The following is a 26713-nucleotide window of genomic DNA, read 5'->3' as shown; positions in this document are numbered from 1 at the left end:
TTCACAGCTTGTTTCCGTACTCAGCTACCGCACTACCCAGCCATTAACCTCCCTCTGACCGCCTCTTCCAGTCAAGAGCTTGACTACTCTGAATCTGTCGGCTGGCACAGGTGTCAGGAGGGGCACCTAAACAAGACACACTACACGAGATCTAAGCCTGTAATCAACAACAGTGACCGTACACAACGGCCCTGGATTTGAGAGAGTCGCCACGAACGAACAGCAATAACGACCATGTCAAAGGAGTGAATCAACAGGTGAAACGGTGGCTAGCAAAATGTCACGGCCATGCTTGGATTTTCTGTCTGTGTTGCGCATTTACTGTTGCCTTAGCATATCATCATTTCACTTGTTAGGATTTATTTTACTCATTTTTTTTGTCACACACTGCTCTCCTCAAAAATAAACAGCTGGGTCTATCACAATCTAGGAATGACATATGTAACTACTGCTGCTGAAATCAAACGGCTTCACTCAATCAACCCCTTTTGAAGACCTGTAGCCCAAAGAGGAAACACAAATTAAGCTGATTTTCCATTCTGCTCGAGAAGGTTATGCTGATATTTGCTCAAGAAATATTAACCTGTGCTCTCAGTACACATCACAACACAGGCTGTATAACTGGGAAACCAGACAAAAGCACGGAGACAGAAATATTCACTTTCTCCGCCCATCTTCGCCGAAGGGGTAATAACATCTTCACTTTGCTTTATTTTCGTGTCCTACAGAGAAGTCGTGACTGGCAAAAAAATGTTCCAAACACGCTGACAGATGTCAATCCTGGAGCGAGATAAAAATCAGAATATCAGAAATAGTTTGGGCTCAAGTAATCATGGCTAAATTACATAACACAGTTCTCCTATTTCCAGCATCTTCAATTGGGAATTGAAATCCTCTTTGCTCACAGGGTTTTCATATAATCTAAATGCTAACAGGGTCACTGCATGAAGAGCTCTGCAGTGCATAAAATGAAACTATTGAATAGCTTTCACTTCCAAATTGTCATCTGAGATTCTTAGGAGCAATCTGCTGTTTAAATCAATACAAATGACCAAACTATTCCGCCTATCATCAATATATCTCATTCTCTTTATGTACTACTTCACCATCTTCAAATAACACAGGCATCAATCCTCAGGAGAAAACAGCAATTAACAGGTGTAATTTTGGCATTAACGTAGTCCAAAATTACCTTGACCTTTTTGGGTTTCTCAGAAATAGGTACGCGAAATATAACAAGATTCAAGTTTCTGGAAAAATCAGGAGTCAAAACTAAAGCAGTCAATAGCCTGGACTTTCCAAACACTTAAATAAAAATGAATTAAGACTTAACTGAATGGCATAAAGCTCCCACTGGCAGCAGACGTCTTGATTAGAGTCAATGGCTGACCAGAGAAATTAGAGCTGTTCTGCTGCAGACTGAAACAGGGTCTTTTGTGTCGCCACTGAGTGAGAGAGATCATTTATCCTCAATTTACTGCAGAAATGAAAGGAATTTCAGTTCATTAACACTTCATTTCTAAATCTCTCTGCCTGCAATTTTCAATGGCAATCATAAAGACAAAGTACCTCAGCCATTTCAGACAATTTCTCATTCTTTTCTATAGACCTACGAGATGGTCTATGCACATCTCAGGGAATCCTAATAGATTTTTCCTTTGTCCCCGGCATCTCTTCTTTGTGGTTACACCTGCAATCAAGCATAGCTGACAATGTTGTTTTGTCTTGGAATTTGTGCTTTGAGCAAATAAATTCATACAATTTAATCTGCAAGAATCTGATAGCACTACTCTAGCACAACACAAGGCAATAAAGAGCCACAGTAAACAAATAGCATATGCTGTCCTTGTGCAGCAACTACTGTTTTCTGAAAGTGACGTGCAAGTTCACAAATGTAAAAAAGACTTTGTGAACAGAGCGCTTTCATAATAAACATTCGGGATGAAAATACTTATATACCGTTTCTGAAGCTACTCTAGTTCCGCCTGCAATTCTGCTGACACAAACTATGGCACAGAATGTCTACACTAATATTCTGTTAAAGAGAAGTAACTCAGTACACATACCAGATGTGGACAATTCTCTTTGGAATAGATTATCATGGGAGTGAAATAATTGAATTTTTAAATTAGAATGTAGTAAAATATCAGCCGCATCAGCAAATATTACCGTTTTCATTAGAATTAACTTGAAAATAAGGCTCAAGACAAAACCCCGACTTGAAAAAGAGGACTCCACAGCGTGGGGTAAGGTAGCTGAGTGGCAGTGCACAGACTGCTCTTACACCAGCCATGCCTGCAAAGAGCACATGCAAGGTACCAAAGAGCAGTGGAGAAATGCAATACAGTCAGGTGAATCACCACTCACCACTCTTGAGCAGCAGACAAGCGCACATGTGGTGCTAACCTGAAGAACTCTGCAGCCCTGACTGCTTGGCTCCAACAGCGAAGGGTTCCAGTGGGTCTGTAATGTTGCGGGTGCAATTTCACGTGCTCATGACTCATGGTCTGGGCACACTCATGCCCTTAGAAGACAAGGTCAATGCTCATTGCCGCTCAATGGTACCGAGTGATTGTACACCTCGCGTCCCTGCGGAGCACGTGTTTTTGGCCAAGCATTTGAAGAGCTTGACACTGATGTTCAGTCACCAGATCTGAACCTAAATGGGCATTTCTGGGATATTCTGGAATGATGCCTGAGACACGTTCATCACCCAGGCGTGCGCTGACTGACTCTCTGGTGGCAGAAGGTAGCTGGATTCTGCCTGCAGACATGGTGCTGCTCATGAACTCCTTGCCACAACACTTCAGGCCCTGCTGGCAGGACACGGCGGTCCAGCTCCCTGTCACATTGCTGTTTCCATTTCCCTGTCTACTATCTATACATATGTGAGACATCTATTCTAAAGAACAGCGATTTTAACAATACATATGTACCAGTTAGCTATACATCCCAATGAGAGGTTTACAACTTATGACTTTCCAATATTAACAAAAACACCCCGGGCTGAGCAATGTATATATGTCGCTTAATCTGACAGAAATAAAGTAGAGCATAAATGATAGAAAGCATAATAAATTATAAGTCATTTAACAGCCTAACATGCCTCTTTCTAAGTAAAAACCTGGTGCCATCTTGCCAGACAGCTAATCTTTTTTATCCCTAATGCTCATTAAGCCACAATCAGGTTATGCAATTTAGCCATATTTACAGGCTCTTCTAAATCCATATACTTCTGTTTAAAGGGAAAAAAAAGGTAATTGCTCACCCATGAGAGACCCGTAGGTCGGTCACAACCTAATGACACTGAGCTCCTGGTGTCAAGTGAATTCCAAGCAAGACAGTTATTAGTAATTCTGTGTGAGACAGTTGTGGCTTAACAAAGCTTTATATTTGTGCTACCTGGTGTGTTTACAGTTGCATGTTCATATGTGCAGGGGACAGAGTGCCAGGATATGCAGCTTTCCAACCTGCGAGTATACCACAGCTTCAAACGGGAAAGCAGATCCTCGGAGCTGGCAGGCAGAGAAGCGGTATTGATTTATAATGGCTTCCAAGTAGGCGTTTACTCATTTCTTAAGCCTTTAATTGCGTCCCTGGTGGAAGCTGTGGGAACCATTACACTGGTGTTCTTAATGTCCAGGCAATCTAAGCAGATTTAACAGACATCTACTGCTGAAATGAATACATGCTTAGTGAAATGTTTTCTGTAGGAGGTGCACTGACATTTTTAATTAACAGACTTGTCACAGGTAAATTAGAGAGAAATCACTGTATTGGCCATATACAATTTTTTTGTATTAGGAAGTAATCTTTTCGCATACCTCAGCTTGCTCTCCCTGAGACACACAGACAGGGAGAGAAGCTTGGGGTCAGAGCGCAGGTCAGCCATTTATACGGTGCCCCTGGAGCAGCTGGGGTTAAGGGCCTTGCTCAACGATGCTGATTAACTTTTGTCATCCACAGGGGGTCTGCTGAAGAATTCAGAGGCTGGCAGTGTTTAGCCACTAGGCACTTTAAATATCGCTTGTCTTTCCAGTTCATCTTACAGAGGTTCAAGAGGGCTCAGGTATGGCAAGCAGGGAGATCTATGGCATCTATGTATCACTAGGATGTTGTCACATCAAAATACACCTCCAGAGCAGACTCCAGAACCTGTCAAGCCCTGACTGATGCATTGCCATGCAGCAGGTTTCTACCAATAAGTACAAGTGCAGCTCTGTAGTGATTAGAAACTCCAGTCCAAACTATCTCACACAAACCTCTGTATCGATCTCATGGTCTCCTGGGTCACTGCCTATCATTGAAAATCTGTAATGCCGTGTATTGGCTGACTTACTCCTGCCTCTTACGTCATCAAGGGCACAGTAGTTTCTTCAGTGGATTTCTGACCAGTCATAATCCATCCAGTTAAATTACTTCATCATCTCTGGCCAGTCAACTCTCTCACTGAACAGGCTTTTAAAGAGTGCTGTAACTGTAGCCATAACTACCATTTGCGTGATCTAGTTTTGCATTTACACCATTTACAGTCAAACATTTAATCAATATCAAAAATACATACACTTAATTCTTTCTAAAGACACTATCAAAACAGTGCGTTGTTTCTTTTGATGCTGAACATATTTTCTTCAGAACTACCCACAAATCATCATACTGATGTATGTTTAACAGCTTTTCCCTTACACTCTTCAGATTATAATGAAGGATTACATCAGTTCAAAACTGGGGGGGTAAATTCCATTGATTACTGATGCAAACGGCTGACACAGCTGCATGGGTGTTAGTGGTGCTGCCTCACAGCTCCTGGTTTCTGGGTTTGTTGAGCTTGCATGTTCTTCCTCAAGCTGACATGTGTTTTTGTCTGACTCTTCTCCCCTCCCAAAGACACGCTGGGCAGGCCTGATTGTCTGTTCTAAACAGTCCTGTCTCTGCGGCCCTGATATCCACCCTTTGGCGGTTTTCTGCAGAAAAGTATGGTCTAGCTAAATGCCAAGATTCCCAAAAGTCCTAATGACATTGTGGTTAAGAGGCAGAGCTGGGGAAAGTTCGTAGAATCTCTTGGCTCTGTCGCAGACACAGCTCTCTCTGTACTCTGCTTCATAAGCTCGTCAAGATAGCTAAACACCATGCATTCGCTCAATCTACAAAATCCCGCTCACACCAGCGAACAAGGGTGAGCTCCTTTAGAACTGTTGAGAAGCGCACATTTACTCAGCCCTCAAGCCAAGAAACGCCTACGTATACATGGAACTGAAGGCCTGAGCAGACCACACAGATGTCTCCCTCAGCTCCTGGAGAAGGGCACCTGACTGTGGTGCTCAGCTTAGAAACCACTGGGCTGCCTCAAGCTGAACAAACATGAGGGGAGAAAAAAGAGCTATTTGTTCTTATTTTTACACTGTACAAATAGCTGTGCTTTGAAAGAAGGTCCGCTAAATATATTTCCCTGTGATATTTGAAAAAAATCTGGAATTTATTTTTAGCTTTTGCAAGGAGACTTAAAAAATCACGCATTTGTTAGCTTACATTCCATTTTCAAAATGCACATTAAGTGTGCAGCTTAAGTAAAAAAATGATAACTGGCACCTATATCATCCTGCAGTTTTTCTCTAAAAAATGTTGGGGCTTATTTATGATTAACTACATGAAAACGGTGAAACGTACAGTGGCTTACCATGGGTTATTAGGTGTCATTTTAACACCGCCCCACCTAAAGCACAACTTGCTCTTCTAACTTCTAAGTGTGCTGCAGGTACCACAGCCCCACCACAAACCACACCGACCTGCCATGTCAAACACTGGCGCACTGCACCTCTGAGGAGAGACCAGCAAACCTTCATATTACAGCACGCGTTTCCTGAGCATCAAAGGAACTTCGCATTATTTATGTTTCTGGGAAAACAAACTACTGTATGTGGATTCTGGGTTTAGACTATATGTTTTAGCCCCATTTGTATTAATCAATGATATATGACTGACATACTCAAGTGACCGCTGTGTAAAGCACTAATTCACCTGGAGAGACCCGATTAAAACATAGGTGATCAGTGAAGTTACCCTTTTGAACGTTAAACATGGTTAACATTTAATCAGGAAAAACACAGAAAAGAACTCATTTAGGAATAACATGCTGTATTTACGCAATGGTTTGCTGGAGACTGGAGCAAGTCATTTACCATCACTGGCCATCCGACCACAAATCAAAGCCAACAACTTTGAGCCTCACAGGACACTACAGTCTTGCCCAGTCCGTCAATGACAGGCCACAATCTGGAAGACCACACGGCACGACACCTTGTCCCAGTTCTAGAGTCTGGAATGTGTGCAGGATCGGGGCTAGTCACTGAGAAAGAGAAGCACAATTAGCAGAGCTGCAGGCGTTGAAAGCTAAGTTATGAAAATGTTTCGTCAGTGTGTATATATGCACACACATGCAATTTCTAAACTTAGACAGTCGTGGAGACATGGAGAATGAAATGCAAAGGAGATAAGGTGTGAAAGGCACGATAATGAACGTGATGTACCCCGTGACTCAACACAAAAAAATAGAAACAAAATGCCCTGTTTAGAAGAAAAATAAAAATTACAGGTAAAACAGAATAGATGGATTAAAGAAGCTAAGGTGGCTTATAAATAGAAAATCTCTTTTGGGGGAAAACAGATGTCTGGAAACACCTGAAAGGTCTAATAGGACTCTCTAGCTGTTTGTTGAGGAGAGAAGGAGTGTTGTGAACTACAGATGCTGGCAGGAAGCACCCCTACTTACAGACTACTGATGTTCAATGAGTTTTCAGGAGAGCCAAGACAAACACAGCCTCTGGCCCAGATAATACAATCAGAGAACTAACAGAATAACCCTGTGAACACTTGGTGAAAGTTTTAATATATGACTTTGAGAGCAATCCACTCCATCACCTCTGGAGCAGCCCATTCCAAGTGACTTCTCTCTTCACTTGTTATCTTCCATTTATTTACAGAAAACCATCCAATTACTCCTAATAATTTTCCTCCAGTAGCTTTAACATTATGTGGAAATGATTATAGCAGCCGGCTCTTCACCAGCTCCAGACTCAGAGATCTGTTGCCCCCTCACCCTCTTCAGCTTGCATATAGGAAAAACATCAGCAGTGCAGCTGATCATGTTCTTTCATTACTGAAGAAATTGTATTCTCATTCATGAAAGTCAAGTCGTGTGCTAGGCTACATCTCTAAACCTTCCCAGGGCCTTTAAATACAGCCTCACAGAAGGGGCTGAAAATTGATTTACTTCTTTCTGTCTTCAGCAAAACTCGATTCAGTGGGTCATGCCCATTAAGTCAAACACACCCCAATCTGTTGGCTAAAAGGCATCATCTAAGGCTGAAGTCAGCTCTCCAAGAGCTTCTCACAGGTCAGTCATTCCCTGAGTTCTGCTGACTCGCTAAACACTGGTCCGCAGAAATACTAGTCCTGACGGTCTTATCGTAAAACACTCTGATGACACAGCTATTGTAGACACATTAAACACTGGGAGTCCATTTTAAAGGCCAGTGGGTAGGCTTGCATTGTAGTGAAGTGATAGTTTCTTCATATTTAGATGAGCAGAAGACCAGGAATTTGGCAACTGATTTTGTGAGAGTAAAACATGGTTGACCTAGTTATTTATGGTTAGAGGGCTGAAAGAGCTGGCAAAATATAAATCTTTTATAGTGCCCTGGCATTTACAACAGTATTTTATTCCTGTCTTGGCGGTCTCAATGTTAGGAAGAAAAATACGCTGAACAAAACCGTGAATCAAGTAGCAACATTATGGGACTTAAAGTAAGCAGGAAAGCCTAAAAGCTTTTTTACCTTAATGAAGAAGGGAAGGCAGATTTGCCTCTGAGGAATTAATTCCTTAATTGATCAGTGCAGTTCACTTCCCTCAAGATGTGAATTTCAATCTCTGCCTCTGAAATTCAAGACTTGTCTGCTGTTTTGTCCCTGTGTCTAGCAGACAGCTGAATGTTTCATGTTTCTTTAAGCTTGTAATGGATGTCTATGATGCCGTGTTACGACTGCAGCTCCTCAAGTGGAAAGACCTGCAGGATTGCAGGGCAGAACCTCAGTGCCTTTTTGTCCCTGGTGCTCACAACAGAGGAGCAATGTCAAATGTCCCTCTTGTGGACTTTGTTGAGCTAACACTGCTTTCAGAATGGTGCTCGAGGAACATCACGGCTCAAAGATATCCTGCTGCAAGCCTCAAAACAGTAATAAAAGCACGTGATCAATTCAGCAATCAGTCTGCTTGGACTGATACTATGGATCTAATCCCTTTGATAAACAGTCAACAAATGAAGGTCATTTTGAACAATTAAGTAAGATTTCTTAACAGACGTTTGTGCTGTTACAGCTACTACGGTGCTGGATCTCTGGGTCCCAGGCACTGCCTCACTCAGAAGTGATACAGCCCTGTTGTGTGTCCACTTTATGAACAACTGTGCAGAGTCACTGCTTGGAAGACCTGGGGGGTTTCAGGCACACCTGCTGTCATACCTGGAGTCTACATGAACACATGCAAAGGCACAGCCTGGGATTTCAGGGGAGATGCGAATCTGTATTTGTGCTGCAACATTAACAGAGCTTTCAACTTCCAGCAACGAGGCAAAATATTTGAGCAGTAAATGTCGTGTTCCAAGTGGTTTTAAGAGCTTTTTTGGCACTGACATAATCTCCTGTTTTTTTTCCGTATATGCCTACATACGGTATTAACTTAATTCCCATCCAATTTATTGCCTTATTTTATACTGCATATTGGGTCTGATGTTTTTCATTCCTGACAGTTTCCTATTTAAGTTCATTATATCCAACCTGCACAACCGTGTAAACTAAATTTCATATCCCAATAAAAGAAATACTCAAATCTATAGGACTTTGCTATACTACATAGATATCATGACATTCTAGACATTACTGCAAAACAGCTATATCCACTAAATTAATTTTGTACATTGTGTACATTAATTATACATTGTGAGCACACAGGGCATACAGCAGTATCTAACTGTAGCCTGGGGTGAACCGAATGTTTGCTTCAAACAAAGATGAATGTATATAATATATATAATCAGTAATGGCAGCCTACGTATGCAAATGCTTTTAAAAAATTGGTCCATCAAAAACATCTTTCTATTTAACAGAACATCCTGTTTTACTGGGCTTAACTATACTCCATTCATGGAATTTCATGAAAGTTCACTCCAGGCAATTGAGAAAGTCATTATTTTTAAATACTTGAGAGTTTCCTAGAAAACTAGAAATGGAATCTTGTCCTCTTAAAGGCCACCTCTCTCGCACCACAGAGATTCAGACTCACGCGTCAGGACAGAAACATAGGAAACAACTCGCAAAACTACAGTCCAAAAAAAAAGGGAACCTCTAACAAGAGCAATTTAAATACAGACATTTGTAACTGTGTCCTCTTACTGCACGAGGTTTGTCCAATCACTGGGTGTTTGCTCAGGGAATTCACAAAAGAAAAACCCCACTTAACCCAAAATAAAAACAGTGTTGTGGCTAAACTGGCTGCTCAGGGGAGCCCCCTGTCTGTTGGTTTCCTTGTTTTCTTTCCAGTGTGACTGTGTTTTCTTACAGTCGGTCTGAGCCTGAATCAATACTGAAACCGCTGACTGCACAGCTCGGCAGGGTGGAGCTGCCTGAAATAATACCTGCTGATCCCCTGGGCTCTGCAGACCCACGGACTCTCTCAATTGCTGGTTATTTCACATGTGCCACCAGGCCGTGGCCTGGCCAACACAAACAGCAGACAGCATCAAGAAATTGCACGCAACAACTAGAGATTAAGCATCTACAGTTTACATTTTTCAACCCGCAACTAAAACACGATTCACACAGTACTAGTGAGACACAGTAAATTGGACAGGGTGGGTAAATATAGCTCAAGGTCACTCACCTAGATAAAACTGTTCTACTGTCTGCAGATTGTTTTGACCCACTTTTACGGGCTCTTTTTGTCCAAAATAATATTCATTAAACAGAATATGCGAATTTTGGGTTTTCTGTACTTGGCTCCATAGTGCCAATGGGTTTTCAGTTTTCAAATAACACAAAAGAAATTTGCTGAGGGTGCAGTTCAGGGGCTTTTAACATAATTTTCTACCGTTTTTTCCTGCAACAAACATCCTGTACAGAACAGTTCAACAGCAAAACTCTGGCTGATTGGCCCGTGCTGAATTCTGTCCAATGTGACTTATTTTTATTAAAACCTTAGTCAAGAACATCCTACAGGGTGTAAAGCTTTGGAATTCATCTCTTGTATGTATCATACAACTTAAAACCACACTTTCAAGTTTAGAAAATACCTTATGTGTACATTTGGGAAAAGATCCCTCATAAACTTCTTGTTTAACATAAATCAATATTTATTCTTACAACAGACATGGGAGCATATTTGCTCATGCAGATCACATATAAAATCCCACCCAGCAACCAATACATTCTCATTCTTCAGAATTCTTACTTGCTAAATGGAAAAAGTACTTTTTAAAAAAAGTCTTGAAAATACTGCAAAGGATCACTGTTTTATCTACCCATTTTCTAACCACTTCATCCAACTCAGGGTCACAGGGGAGCTGGAGCCTCTCCCAGCAGGCAATGGGCACAAGGCAGGATACACCCTGGAAGGGACACCAGTCCATCGCAGGGCACGCACAGATATAAACACACACACACACTCACACCAGGGCCAGTTTTCCCAGAAGCATGTCTTTGGACTGCGGGAGGAAACCGGAGCACCTGGAGGTAACCCACACAAACACTGTGAGAACATGCAAACTCCACGCAGAATACATTCAAGCTCCCCAGGTCCAGAACTGAACCCAGGCCCCCAGCACTGTGAGGCAACAATGCTAACCACTGCGTCACCCTGCTGCCCCAGAATTGTTTCATTCTTCTGTAATCCTTTTGCAGCCAACCGAAAAGAACTCATTCACAGAACACCTAAGGGCCTCATTTTTACAGCAGTCCAGTTTGATTTAGCTGGGAATTTTCGTCTAGAGAAATCACAACAAAAGCCGACATCCTCAACTAAGGCAACAACAAAACGGCCTGCACACACCACCGATCCCCTACTGAATTGAAAAAACTCTACCAAACAATTACTCTCAGACACACCTGCCAGCAAACCTTTGTGTTCACACATGTGCCCCTGAGACAGTGTCACGCTTTGTCAAAGGCAGACACAGGCTGAGCAATAACTCCAGTACTTAGCCCATGTGTATCTGGCAGGTAGACCCAAGGTCTGTACTCCTTTTCTGTCCCGAAAATTACATATAGAGCAGAAAACAAAACCATTACATCCCATTTCTGACTTGCATTCCTGAGAAAAGACGATGGAGACTAAGCTTCAGAAATCAAACAAGCTGACAAGTGAGAGAGGGTCCTTTGGACCATCTAGCTTGTTAGGTAGTTAATTGGTCCAAGGATCTCACCCAGCTGCTCCTAGAAGAAGCCAGGTGGTGTTGGCTTCAGCAATACGGCAGCTAGCTTGTTTCACATCAAGAAGTAAGGAAAGTGCCCACTTTGCTTAGTTTAAACTTCATGGCAACATAGTTTTTTGTGCATGAGCTGCATTTGTTAGAAGGCGTCTGTTCCTATTGATGCTGGAGAAATTTTTGTGTTGCTTTCTCCTATTTCTCCTTGTCTGCTCATCCAATCCCAAACCTTGATATGCAGCGCTTATGTTAGAAGATCATCAAGTCTTCACATTAAGCGAAACAAAACTATTTTTATCACATTTACAGAATGATGCACATGCTCTGCTTGACATTCATAGGGGAATAAAAGATTCAAAAGCCTTCAAAGTCAGAGTTAAGAGCTGGGCTCCCATGTAACCCATGCTACACATAAACATTAGTAGTTTGCGCCCTGTGGGGAGCAGTTTGGTTAAACTAAAAAGGCTCACTCTAGGTGCTCATTAAATTGCACAGCAGCGAAACTTGTACAGAAAGTAGGCACTTCATTAACTGTGAATGCTGGACATTTTAATTGCAGCTTTGTGAGAACAAATCTGAAATGTCTTCCAGTCACCTGCTCAGAAAAGCAGGTTCCACCATTAAATTTAAACATCTTTCTTTAGAAAGACACCATGAGGACTCTTCAATTGGATGTATGGGTGATCATGCAGTGCAAATGCATTAAAGATTTCTGACAGCAAAAAGAAAAATCTAACTTAAAAATACAAACACAAAAAATGGACAATACTGCAGGACAAGTTTCCACAAATGTTGATAGCTTTCACTGATAAATTAAATTAAACTGGACAAATGATTAATATTTTTATTGAATAGGAACATTAAAATATTTAGATCACAGCTGCAATAAAAATTACTCCCTAATTAATGTGTTGTGGATTTTTAATTTTTCACACTAAGATCTGCAGCTGTGCTTTTGTAAAAATAATAAGGCCTTTGAGCAACAAACCGCACCTTCTGTTTCCCTTCTATTGCTCCATACTCCAGCGGTTTTCAGCATCTCATGCTTTCGAAACAGAGAGCCAGGTTAAACCAATAAGCATTTATGAAAACAGGACAAACAATTAAAGCCACTGCAGTATGTTAGTCGTTAAGGGGACCTGCATGAGATGCATTTCCTAGTCTTTTTCTCAAAGAGGAAAGGCAATAATTTGGCAGGAAATTGCTTTGCAATATTTATTATATATACTTCTAATAAATGCATAAAATGCTACCTTGCAGACAATAGAATTTTTAAAAGACTTAGTGCAGATAATTTAGTATTGCTGAACAGGCTCCACCTGAACTAGACAAAGTGGTTAGAAAATAGATGGATGGGTAGATGAATTCAGTATTTATTTCAATGTTTATCCTTATTTTTCAATACCATTGTCACTCACTGTTACCAACAACAGGGGATTCACTACGCTTTTGGTCCTGACGGTGCTCTAAGTGTTAATTTCCTCTCACCCACACTTCTTCGGGAATTTTGCATTGAAATGTGCACTTTTATCTCTGTTCACAAGCACGTTTCCAACTCTTACAAAACAACTCAGTTTGAGAAGACATTTTGAAAAAAAGCAAACCACACAGGTAAAATCTGCATGTCTTACCCACCTACGGCCATGTAAAGACACGTAGCAGTTAGAACTTTTGCTAGTGGCTGCTAATGTCACTTTAGAAAATAACCATGGACTGTAAAAACAAAGAACTGAGTTGAAGCTTTGAAAGCTTGTATTTTCTGTCATAATTATATCCCTTCAGTTTCTACTTTTCTATCAGGCCTGTTCAACTTGTTTTCCTCATGATCACTAAATCATCAGCTTTTACTTTTAAAACACAAATAGTACAACCGTCCAATCAAAATGAGATACGATCCGCCAAAGAAAAACAAGAACACAGGAAAGGTGTTCCCCTAACCTAAGACTCAGTATTCCATTAAATATTAAACTTGTCACATGGCAAGCATTCTAAAAACGCATACTTGCGAAACACCTCATTTGCAATGGAACACTTTCTCTCAGATACTTTTTTTTTTGTTCAGGTCTCAACAGACTTTAAGTTGCAAGTTTGCAATGTAGTGTTGAAAGTCCCTGCCACACTACAGCTGGGGTTCCATCAACAGGCCCTGCATCCTTTCTGCTCCAGAGTCCAGACCGGTTACCATATACAGCTAAAGTTCTGGCCAGCACAGAATTTCCCCTTTTGAAAGCAACAGCACAATGCAGTCAGTCAAACACTATTTAATGTAGGAACTTGAGGCTTGATATGATATTTGCTTTATAAAGACAAAGCCATTGAAATCCTCATTAGCATTGTCTTATAGCAAAGACAATGGATCTGCAGTGTCAGCATATTAAAAGGTTCGCTCTGGAAAGAGAGCTGCAGGAAGCTGCAAAACAGTATAACAAAACTGATGGGTGTATATGCACTCTCCCAGATTTCCTTTGTTGTATGCTAACAACAATCACCACTAGGTCATTATTAGGGATTCAACTATATTTATATTTAGCAAATAATCCCCTTTAACACGTTTAAACAGGCAAACATAAAAAAAACAGGAGCCAGTTAAGGCTTGGTGACTACAGGATGAGATTATCATTTTTAATTCCAGTCACCCTGAACAAGACGTTGCCCATGCATGTTTAACCGAGCCCTCTTTGTTGGCTATACGCATTTTAGATTTTTCAGAAAGACAACTTATAATTGAATTCATATTCACAAAAATGATTTGTCAGCTTCATGCCAGAGTATGTGGATCATCTTATACACAGTAGAGCCAGTTGCGTCCAGAAAATGGCTAGAAATCTAATTAATTCATTCCAGAAATATTTTTATCACTGACTAGTACTGGAAAACACAGATTAGTGAGAATATCAAGGAAAAGCAAGGTTCATTGCTGTTTAAGTAAGAGCTTTCATCTAAAATCATGTTAATGGAGATTATTCAGAAAATGCACACATCTGAACATCCACTTACTGTACTTGTTAAAGGGACAGTGTGTGCTTTCCTATCAAGAATTAAAGAATACATTTGATTTCCCATATGAGAAAATAGAAAACAACGTATCTATAATTTATCAGTGTGTATTACCTATAAAAAGCACCTGATAATTAAAATATTGCCTTAAATTTTCTTACACTTTAAATTTAGGATAAATCAGTAATACATAATCTTGAACGGGAAGCATGGACAGTAACAGTGTGTAATGTGGAAAATTAAAGCAGTGTTCCCTTGGTTCATACTTAATGAACTTTCATCCTGTCAGGTGGCTTATGTGTCTTCCTCTTTAGGACTCCTTAAAGCCTCATTCAAAGTCTGCAAACCAGAAAAATAAAAAAGCTGTCTTAACAAAAGAGGAAAGTTGTATAAACATTCATTAGGTTCCTTTTAAAACTGAGAAACCCACCTGATAGCCTAGAACTAGAAAAGTCAGACACCAGAGCTTGCCACACAATCGCTGGTGTGTGATGATGGTGAGGGAAACAAGGAGGAAGAAAAAACTGGATCTCAATCCTGCCCAGGTGTGCACAGTCCACTCCTGTCCTGCTCTGTCCTGGGCCAGGATAGCCAGTGTCCAACCCCCCTCCTTCAGCCAACATTGCAAAACACATGGAAGGAATCATTTTGAGCAGTCAGGTCTTTCTTCTAGTAAGTGCTTCAGTGGTTTTCTGGAGTGAAATCTCTGACTATCCCCCAAACTACCCATGAACACCAAACCCCACACGTGCTGGCCATTTCCTCTGAGCACAAGAGCAAATAACAACAACAACAACAACAACTCTCAAACAAATAGCCAGCATGAAGTGCCACATTCGCGTCTGAAACTGAAGGACCCTGAACACATTGAGGAGAATCTGGATTCTTTACCACATGAAAGACCCCACAGAAACCGAGCAAAACCCCACATTTTCTTTCAACTCTCAGGTGCTTGATGAAACCTTTTGTTTGGGTATCTTTGAAGCCAGCTCAGTCATCCTGTATAACCCTGTTGCACACTCCCCAGGAGTTTTAGTTACTGGCATCAGATTGTCTTCTGGCATTCAATTCTAATGTCATGATCCGTTAGCTAGGTGCACTAACGTGATCAAGAAAATAGAAAGAAAAAAGGAGAAACAATTGATAACAACATAAAAATCCTTCTCTCTACATGACCACATCATTGTAGTAACCTTGCACCCTGTCACTGTATGTTTTTGATCTTCAAAGTCTGTAAAATTACAAAAGATCCTTCTTCTGTCCTATGAGTAACACTTTGGTCTAAAGTAGGGCTTTGCAACCGAAATCCTAGACTGACACAATGGCTTCCACTGTATTTCAGATTAGCTCTGAGTTGCATTTTTTAATAAGTGCAAAGTAGCATATTTTACAAGTATTTAGTCACCAACTAATCATTGCTTTAAAACGGCAGATCTGCAGTTCTACAAGCACCAGAGCTGGTGTCAAACCTGCTTGTTAGAGACGTCATTGCAGACTCAAGCCAGCCATTCATCTCTATCTGGCCCCACTTATCAGAACTGCTTCGCACAGATGCGATGCCAACTGAAACAAATTCGTCTCAGTAAAGCTACCAGCGATGTGAAGGCCGGCACTAAAATCTTATCTCGCGTATCAGCTCCCACTGAGGAGATCGACCATTACAGACTCCCCGTGCCAGTGAGAGAGACAAAAAGGGCTAAACAAAATACTGCGCTTAAAAGCTGCACTCGCAAGATGATTTGCAGGCAGGTGAGAACTGTGGCTCGATGAAATGTGAGCGACAGACCACTCCACACTTCACACTAACGCTCAGCGGGATTTGCATGAATGCAGTCCTCCTGGAACACGTAAAGCTGTCAAGCCAATAGACTGTATCACATGTATCAATACCAGCAGCCATTTGACCCTGCAACTCACAACTGGCAGCCCACTGAAGCTCAGCAGGTGCGAGCCTGGTCAGTACCTGGATGGGAGACCTCCTGGGAAAAACTAAGGCCGCTGCTGGAAGAGGTGTTAGTGGGGCCAGCAGGGGGTGCTCACCCTGTGGTCCATGTGGGTCCTAATGCCCCAGTATAGTGATGACACTATACTGTAAGGAGGCGCCGTCCTTCGGATGAGATGTAAAACCGAAGTCCTGACTCTCAGTGGTCATTAAAAATCCCAGGGTGTTTCGCGAAAAGAGTAGGGGTGTAACCCTGGTGTTCTGGCCAAATTTCCCCCTGGCCTTTACTAATCATGGCCTCCTAATAATCCCCCTCTCTGAACTGGTTTCATCACTCTGCTCTCCTCCCCACTGAGAGCTGATGTGTGGGGAGCGTTCTGGCGCACTATGGCTGCCGTCGCATCATCCAGGTGGGGCGCACATTGGTGGTGCTGGAGGGGATCCCCATTACCTGTAAAGCGCTTTGAGCAGAGTGTCCAGAAAAGCACTATACAAGTGTAAGCAATTATTATTATTATTATTATTATGCATTGTGTTGGTGGTATACAATTACAGAGAGCCTCCTGCTAAAGGATTTGTCTTTTGTCAACGTACTGGATGGCTGGATTCCACAATGAGTATGGACATGTACTCAGAATCAGTTCCAGGCAGAGGATTACACAGTAACTCAGTGTTGAATGCTCAGTTACTTTCACACTGGGGTTGAATGACAGGTCTCTCCTGCACACAGATTCTGCTGCTTCTAGTGTCTTCCGTGGGAACTGCAGCGGCACCATCCAAAATATTCACAAAGCAACTTGAGAGAGTCGTGCTCTTTTTCCATTGTGGGGCACATGCTGGCAAAAACGGTTATTGTGCAGCTATTTACTTAGTAACACTGAATGCGTGTGCGCTTAGAAATACAACCATACTATCCTGAAGTTAAATATTACTGTGGCAGCATGACTCGAATCAAATTAGAATGCGATTTAAATGCCTCTAGAGCAGTCTGCAAATTAAATTATTATTAGGAAATGAGGAGAAACTTACTCCTGTCACTGTAACCACCTGTAATTAAGACTTACAACATCTAAAATATTGATACAGAAAATAACAATTCTGTCCCGTGAAATCAAACCCACAAACACAAACCCAGCTATACCTGGTGCTTGGTAACTACCAATACTTTGGGGATTTAAGTAACCTTTCTCTACGTGAGAAGACATTTCTGATCGAAAGCAACCGCAAAACTAGTCCCACCCTCCCAGCAACAATTCTCCGAAGCTTCTGGGTCCAAATTAACCGTTCGTTAATTAATGAGATGAGCACGCTCTTGCTCGCTCGTTTATCTGGGTGACCAGGTTGAGCTCTGATAAACAGGCAACCCAGATCTAGAATCTTCTGAAGGGAAGAGCTGTGCATAGCCTCCAAAACATGACGGCGATTTTTAAAATCCTGTTTACCGTCATCTTGTTTCACTCTGAACAAAATAATGACACTCCGGTTCGGCGTTTCACACGCAACACCGAAAGAAGCCTTTGCAATGGTTGTCAGGAGGCGGGGGTGTCTCCACAGGGTTGAACTCAAATTAACCTTCACGAGTCCTCCTCATGCAAAAACGGTGAGTTTGCCAAGTGCACGGCGCTTTAGTGTTTGGTACAGCAAATATATTTACAGATATTTAAGATACTTAAAAAAAGAGAGATTTAATGGATAAGATCCTACACCATTTTCCTCGCCAATAAATAGACTGAGGTGACCAGTGTTTTCCCCAGACAGCGTCGATCGCCGTGCTCTCACGACAATAACAAAGCCACGCTATCGGGCTGGGCTGAGCCGAGCACCGGCTCCCTCTCTTTGTTACGGCACACACACGGGAGGCCACTCGCTTCTTCCGAGCCCAAATCGCCATCGGGAAACGACGGGCACTGGCCTAGAGACCAAGCAGACTGTTCCCAGAGCCACTAGCTCGGTCGCCCGTCTGTGGAGGAATGCGCCTGCCGGGGGGGGCGGGAGGAGGCGAGGGACCAAGCCGGGCTCTGGGCTCCGACACTGGGCTGCAGACACCCTCCCAGCGCCGCCCGGCCGAAACCCGCCACCCCGCAGTTTGACAAGGCTCTCGCCACCATCGCTTGCAATTCTGTATCTTTACTGACGGGGCAGACGCGTGGCGTTGCCAGGCTGGGAAACATCTGTCCTCCAGAGGCAGGAGGGGAAAAAAAAACACAACACTGTTACATGTGCGAACGGCGAAGGGTAGCGAATGAACACCTCGAAGTCTGTAGGGACAAGCTTCCCTGTGTGTTTACGCGCTGTGCAGGCGACCTGCCAAAATACACGGTCCTGTTTTGGCACGGCAGTGCATGCGCGAAATGGACGAAAATGCACAGCAGCCCGACCCAGGGAGAGTTACCTGGATCTCTGCAGCTCAAAGGCGGCAGTGCCGATCTGCCCAGCTTCCATGCAGCAGTAAGTCTGGGATGCCTGCCTGGAGAAGGGGGCAGGTAGGATTCCCTGAGTGAAAGTCTGCAGCCTGCCCCTCGCAGCCGGGGCCGGCAGTGCGGGATACGGGGAGCTGAAGACGGGCTGGCCGGCGTGCACCCCGCAGGCGAAGGCATCCCCTTCCGGATCCGCGCACACCTGGGACGGCAGCGAGTTCACCCCGAAGGCGGCCCGGGCATTGCACACCACCGCCGGGCTCGCCGCAGCGGCAGCCAGCGGCTGGCCCGGAGCCGCGGCGGCCGGATACATCGCCCTCTCCGCCGACACCAGGCTCTGTCTAGTCCGTGCCTCCAGCGCCCCGACCGAGCCCTCGCCCGGTTGATTGTCGCCGTCGTCGTCCTGCACCGGCCGGCCGTCCAGGGAGATGTTGTTGAGGAAGGAGAGAGCCGCCTGCCTCCGGCGGGGGTCTATGCGTTTCCGCGAGTGCTCGATGCCGGGGTGCCTGATCGGCAGGGCAGCCGCCATGGTCCGCACCAGCGCGAATCCGAGACAACGGGGAGGCTGAGCTGCGCTTGCCTCCTCAGCGGGAAGGCATGAGTATTTATACGCGCACAGTGGCAGAGAGCTAGCGCCGACAAGCGCTCCCCGAGCAGCAACTGGCCGGGCTTATGCCTGCGTGCCCGTGCAAGGGGGGGCCGATCACGTGTGGGGTTGGTACTCACACATTGCACAGAAAAGCAACACTTCCCCAGCCAATAACCACCCTGAGCAGCCGGAGGAGGACGGGCCCCCGTTTTTCCTTCCATTTTTCAGCCACATGGCCCCTCAAGCATTACATAATATCGAGGAGGGGGGGGGTGGGCTCTGGCAAGGCAGCGAAAGTGTCTTAAGCAAAGTTATGTAACTCTTGCATGAATGTTGAGCCCAGATAGAGCCCTTCCGTTGGGCTTACAACGCGACGCACCAAGAATGCGCAGCCGTTCATGCTGTACAAGGGGAAAAAAACAAAACACCTCTTTATTGTTGGGTTGGGATCAAGACATTCCGCCACTTGGAAGTAGACCAGCGTGGAGACGACAGCCGAGCGCATGCGGGCGTGTGATTCTGTCTGAGGGCTGAGACACGGGTTTCACACGGCTCTCGGCCTCTCTGGAGGGACATAACCGCACAGGGCGAGGAAGGCAGGAATGTAATTAAGATCAACATTTCCGAACTGTAGCGTTACGAATTTGGTTTCATAATAGCAACTGCAGTTTACAAACCCCACGAAGGACTATTTTTAGTAATAAAACAAACGAAGATATTTCCCTTGCTGAACTATTTGAATTTGTACTGTAATTCAGTATAACCTTAAGTATACCTAAGGGCATTCTCTTAAGATCAAACATGATGTATATCTGGCTGCTCTTCTCTGGACAGAGTCTAGAGGGCAATATCTTTTCTATAACATGGAAGTCAAAATCGTACACAATATTCTAAATGAGGTCGTACCAGTGAATTGTACCATTTTAACATCAATGTATTACTTTCCCACATGATCTAGAAAATAAGGTGTCAACTAAACACCTGTAATAGTTGAATAGCCTCTTTGAACTAAGTGTTTCCCTTTCTCTATTAACAGGTAATTTATTTTGTATCTACGCACAATACTCTGCGTTTGTCTACATTAAATATCAGCCAGGAGTTAAAAGTCTCGAATTTCATCTAAATCTTTTTGTATTTAATTTGATGATAAGTTATTTTATTTAAATATAGTTTGTTAATCCTTCGGTGTTGGAGGTGTCTAGTTGAAACATGACTAGTTTCCTAACTATACCAGAATGTAGGTTATTGACATAAAATAGGACAAGCATGGGTCCTAATACAGGTCCCTATTGTACTCCACTAATTATATCATTTCAGTTTGGACATGCATCCCTTATTTGTACTCTGTTTTATAAGAACTATTTCTCAGTCCAAACACACGCTTCAGACTGCAGCCTGTGAGAATTATTTATGAAGAACTTTACCAAAAGCCTTCTGAAAATATATTGTAAATAAAGTCTACTGTATTGCATGCTCTGTGTCTCTGTCCTTCTTGTCTTGTTGGAAGGATGAAAAACATTTTCTAAATCCATGTTGAGTGTCTCCATTCATTGATCAACCAGTTTAGTTCCAATTATTATTTCCATAAGAAAAGTCATACGAACTGGGTATGATGTTTTAGTTTTGTCACCAGTGTTATGGGTGTGCATCGCATTACCGCTTGGTACCGCTTTTTGCTTGGCCTTTCTAATATCCTTTCTTATCTATGCTTGTAATTAAGTATATTCCTTTTCTCTAACTGGATGCTGTTGTTTTTAATTATTTCACAAAGTACTTTCTTTCCTCTTACATTTGTCCTAATCAATTTGTTTAACCATTCGAGGTGCCATTTTTTAGCTTTTGATTCACTCTCTTGGGTCAAATCTGTTTTGTACCTCAAGAAGAGACTGCTTGCTAACTACTTATTCCAGAGGTCCTAACTTTTTTATTTAGGGTTTTTTAATCTGGGTTGTCTAGCTGCCACCACAGACATAGACTTGCTATTGAAGTTCCTCCATGTTGTACAAGTTGCAGATCACTAAGTTAAAGACCATTTTTTTTTTAAAATGAATGCTTTGTATACCTGATGCAAAGAAGTAATTTCTTTTTTCCTTTGGAGATGAGATGTTTCTCTACAGTTGCTTAAATGCAGCCTGCCTTCCTGTTTACAATTATCAACTTCTCAGCAGCTCTTGAAATACTTTAACCTGTAGACTAGTCACTGATCAACAGCAAATGTGACTGGCTCCCCTACTGCATCATATCCCTCTTTGGAAACAAAGGTTAGTTACTGGCTGCAATAACTGCTAACAAACAGAAAAATGCTCCTCACCTGGATTTTTAGTCTTCCTTTTAAGTAATTTCTAAGTGTTTTCATATAATAGGTGATAAAACGTACACATAGGCATTAATTTGCCTGTAAAACACTGCACATCTAGCGGTGATCAGTGTCTTGAACTTACATCTTCTAACATCGGGAGAGTGAAAAGATCTAAACATTTTTTTTTTAAAAAAACAAGATGTAATTAGTGGTGGACCACAACTGTATTAATATGAAGACAAGTCATAATGAATTGTCCCAGACAGACATGACTTCTGAAAGCACTGTGACACAGCAGGGGTTGGAAAGCAGATAAGCTGACCATTGGAAGGCCTTGCTTCCTGCTTTTAAACTGTCACCTGACCAGTTGTCCTCCAGCAACTGGTCAGGTGACTGAGGGCAGCGGCCCCCTCCCGGTCCAGACAAGGGCTGCCATCTTGTCTAACCAAATCCCCAATTCTTCAAGAAGAAGCCTGTTATGCCTTACAGGTCTTAATTAAGGGTTAGGAGGATTTAGAGAGGGCTAGGCAGGTAATTCTTTCCTCTGGGCAGATTAGCAGTTTATAACATACCCCAGCTTGCTCTCCATGAGACACACAGACAGGGAGAGAAGCTGGGGGTCAGAGCGCAGGGTCAGCCATTTATACGGCACCCCCTAGAACAGTTGGGGTTGAGGGCCTTGCTCAGGGGCCCAACGGAGTAGGATTCCTCTGCCGGCTGCAGGATACGAACCAGCAACCCTCCAGCCACAGGCGCAGATCCTTAGCCACAGAGACACCACGCCGCCATTTACCCTTTGACTCAGATTGTCATGCCCAGTACACCTAGAGGGCGCTCTACTTCTCTCCTGTTCCTAGTTCCCTGTGATTATTCATGTCTTTCTAGTGTGTCTTGTTGTGGAGCCTATTTACTTCCTGTGTCTGCTCTGCTCCTCACTCAGCATTGAGGTTCGGATGTCCTGAGACCCGCCGAGCACCAGGTTACTCCCGTCCATGGCCTGAGGGCACAGGTTTATACAGTATATGGCATTTCCTGAACAGCTGAGGCTGGGCTAACCATCGTCTCGCCGCTACGCATAGGGTCTATTTCGCTCTCCTGCCATTCCACGGTTTGTCCCTTCAGACATCCGTGATACAGATCAGCAGAATTCCCTGTATTTACATTATTCATACCTCTTAAAAAGTAGTAACTATAGTAACTACCGTTTTTTTTTCCCATACTGTCTTCATGGCATGACTTCTGTGGGTCCTGGCATTAATGAAGTATCTAAATCCCCACTCACACCTGAAGAAGGCTCCACGACCGAAACGTTGTGTTTTCTTTCTTCTCTTTTCAGTATGGAATAAACCTATTACTTGTTCCTTTAAATCCCCTCTAATTTGTTGGTAATGACCTTCTCTTGACTCTGCCTGTGTGGTTGTGTGTCACCAGGTGGGGAGTTGCACAAGAGAGCAGAGAGGTGAATGAAAAAGATCATCTTCTTTGTGGAAAGAGTTTGGAATCCTTTGGAATGGAAAGTGATATATAAAGCAAGGAACTATTAATATTATAATACTATCACCACACGTCCTTTCTCTAAACAGTATTCCTTTTCTTTAATGTTCAGTTTGTGCCTTTCACTAATATTATTGCATCTTACAGTACATGTACAAGGTTACCATTTCTTATGGTGTGTGTCAACAAATTTGCAATCTTCTGTATACCTCTTTGTGTTGATAGTGTTGCCATGTAGGTATTGGAAGCCTTTCCAATACACAGCAAATTTGTGTAGTTTACTCATTATGTTGTGGTCCATGTCATTCATAGGGATTTGTAAAGCAGTGGTCTCTGTTCCACTTCCTGAAGTACCAAATGTTAACCTTTCACTTTTGATGTCTATTTCTATGAACTTTCCATCTTGTAGGCAGTTAATGATTTATCTAGCTAATATTCTATATATTTTTAACAATTTAATTTTTAGGATTAATCTTTATCAAATTGCACTGATGCGTAGGTTTAATATTGTTAATGATCAGCTTTACTCCTCATCAGAGTACAATAGACTCAGAGTTCCTCACTGCCAGACATGCATTGTAGGCCCATATTTCACAGATACTGAAAAAGTATTCCACTTCAAAACAATAAACCATCTAAGTTGCAGAGTATTAAATTAAAATTAAATGACATTAAATACTTTTACTTATTTGAATTATACCATCATGAAGGTTGAAGTTTTGAATGTAGTTAAGGAGTTTTCAGAAAAAGCACAATGTTGATACTTTTTACAAGAGTTTTATTCTGAGCTGCGGAGGTGCCTCGTCCTTGCAGAACAAAAATAAGTTGAACAAAGTGATCAGGACTGGTGGCAAAATTACTGGCGGCTCCTTGGACACAATAATGTCCAATGGAGTAACATATTAATAATCTTGCACAAATCTCATCTACTCTTTAGAGTTTACTCTCCTACCTGCTGGAAGGAGGTACTGCATCCCCTGTATTAATACTAAGACAGCGTCTACTTCCTTTATACCTTAAAGCATTCAATTGTTTGCTGGAAGTTAATAATTATCTTATTATTACTGCTGTTTTTGGAGTATAAGCTAATTCTCTATTTTTTTATTTTAAAGCAATCAGCAATGTTGAATGTCCCTTTGTATCATGTTATTGTACTGTTGTTGTATTGTATTATTGTCATTTACTGTATGTTATATACATGTATTTATGAGCTCTTGACAAACTCCCTTGAGGGCAATATTCTAAACCCTTGTTCTTAATTGTCCTGACTCTGTCATCTCATATCATGAGTTTTTTTCCTACTGTAAAGCCCTTTTAAAAGCAACTTTTAAAGGCACTATATAAAAAAGATTCTGTTTGACCCTCTCCAGTCTATTGTCCTCTCATTCTATGTGTTACGTTCCACCTCCTACTCTTTTCTGTTATGATTCGTTTTTATGATTTCCTGTTGCGTCACTCTGGTTTTTGGTTAAAAACCTAGCGTCTCTGCAGTTCCTGGCTCAGTATTGGAAGATGGACGCCACAAGTCTTGCCTATCCCCCGGGCTCTCCCAGTTCCAGTTCTGTCATGCTTTTAGTTCATTGTGTTCCCGGTCTCGGTCTTTAACAACACGCCTCATGGGAGTCAGAACCGTTTTTTTCCATCATGTTTGTGCTGATGATACTCAAATATTCCTCTTTTCCCCTCCCACTGATCCTCACGTTAATGGAGATGTTTCATAGAAGTCTCCTTCTGGAATACCCCCTCATCTCTCATTAAGCTCACTCTAAGTCTGCTCTGCTCCTCCTTTTCCCCTTCATCTTCCTTCTGCTCAACGCACCTCTCCATCTTTCCCCGTAGTCTCCACTACCACCCTTTCACCTTTTCCTCCTCTGCCACGAACCCCAGTGCCACTCTTGACCTCCCCCTCATACTCTCAGAATATTCTTGTCTGGCATGCTCCTCCTGCTTCTTCTTGAACAACATCCCCACAGAGAACTGTCCCAACATGTGAACTCTTTTAACTCACTCTCCCTGAGGAAGCTGGGCTTCCAGTCAACATCATCTCATCCAGCTCAGCCTGTCCAGAATTCTGCAGCTTGTCTGTCTTCCTCACTCTTTTCATGACATTGCCTATTGCTGTGAGCACATCCGATGCAAAAGACTATCTGTCACTTACCCTTGTGCAGATCGCTCTGCTCCAGCCTAGCAGCAGTCTCCGATCTCTCCCTGCACCCTCACTGACTCTCTCCATTCTTGAAGAAATTCTGTGCCTTTCCAGTCTCCTGCTTGCAAAGCCTCGAACCTCTTGGCCACCTTTCAACACCTGCTCAAGACTCTTCTGTTTAGAAAACACTGTGACCTCTCACCTCTCATCCACATCCTTCAATGAGGACTTGTTGCACTAATGCAAGTGCAAGATTGCTGGCCCCTGAGCAGGCTGTCTTGAGTCTTGAGTCTGTGGGTCATGTTCAGTTCAGTTTATTTGTCATATGCACAAGTGCAATGAAACGCTTATTTGCATGTATGCTCCAATACAAAGACATTAAAGAATCACCAGCAGCAGCAGCAGCAGGAGCAGCAACGAGTTACATAACATACAACTAAAAAACCAAGTCAGACAAGCAGTGTGAGAAGAGGGAAAAAAAAAAACCATCAGTGTGCGTAGTGATGTAGATGAGTTCAGTCAGTGGTGTTCAGTGATCAGACAGCTTGCGGGAAGAAGCTGTCTCTGAAGCTGAAAGTTTGTGCCTTTATGCTCCTGTAACGCTGACCAGTGGAAAGGGGGGAGAAACCAGGATGACTGTTTCCAGCCTTCCTGACACAGCGAGCTATAAAAAATAGAGGGAAGCTGGACTCCAGTCGTGGCCTCCAATGTGACAGAGGGAGACGGGGAGAGAGAGAACTGGTGGGGGTCATGGCTGCAGGAGGAGGTGACATGTTAAAGACCTTGTGGATGTTGGAGATTTTGGCAGAGAAAAGTGGGGACAACAGGTGGAATTGGAGGAGGCAGGAGCAGGATGACTGCCGAGCAGGGAAGAGAAGGTGGAGAAGAGCTCATGAGGATCACAGGTAGAAAACTGTGTGGGGAGGAGCTGGCAGGGAGAGAAGGGAGTGAACACAGGCAGTCGGAGACTCAGAGCCGAGGACAGTCTGTGCTACGTCTCGGAAACGAGTGTTTATGTGAAAGAAGAAAGAAAGCAGAGTTTAGGGCAGAAGAAACTGGAGAGGGAGCTGGTGGAGGAAGATGACATGGGGGGGAGAGAATGGGTGGAAACAGTGAAGGGGGTGAAGGGTGAGAGGGAGAGAGAAAGCACGATCCAGCTGATGGCCAGCTGAGTGAGCTGGGGGAGAAACTGAAAGAGAAAGGAGCCAATTACTGAGGAGCTGAAGTCACCTAGTGAGATTACTGAGGTAGAGGTGGGGGGAGGAGGAAGGGACAGAAGAAGGGAAGAACTAGTTCATCACAGGATGATAGCAGTAGGGAATCATAATAAGTTAAGAAGGAAGAGATTTGTTTCA

The 26713-nt window shown here is 43.0% G+C and overlaps 1 protein-coding gene across 5 annotated transcripts in view; it reads right to left on the bottom strand.

The window, feature by feature from the left end:
* cables1 (Cdk5 and Abl enzyme substrate 1) overlaps positions 1 to 19526 on the bottom strand; it is a 50895-nt gene extending 31369 nt beyond the window's left edge. For all 5 annotated transcript variants that reach the window (XM_006633859.3, XM_015353484.2, XM_015353486.2 and 2 more), the window contains exon 1: positions 18806 to 19526. In XM_006633859.3, coding sequence (XP_006633922.1) covers positions 18806 to 19359 — 554 coding nt within the window. In that variant the 5' untranslated portion in view covers positions 19360 to 19526. The remainder of the gene's footprint in view (positions 1 to 18805) is intronic.
* Between the last annotated feature and the right edge of the window lie 7187 nt (positions 19527 to 26713).

This window comes from Lepisosteus oculatus, chromosome 6 (genome assembly GCF_040954835.1).
Source record: "Lepisosteus oculatus isolate fLepOcu1 chromosome 6, fLepOcu1.hap2, whole genome shotgun sequence".
In the NCBI taxonomy this organism is placed as follows: Eukaryota; Metazoa; Chordata; class Actinopteri; order Semionotiformes; family Lepisosteidae; genus Lepisosteus; species Lepisosteus oculatus.
This window is presented reverse-complemented; position numbering and strand designations above follow the sequence as displayed.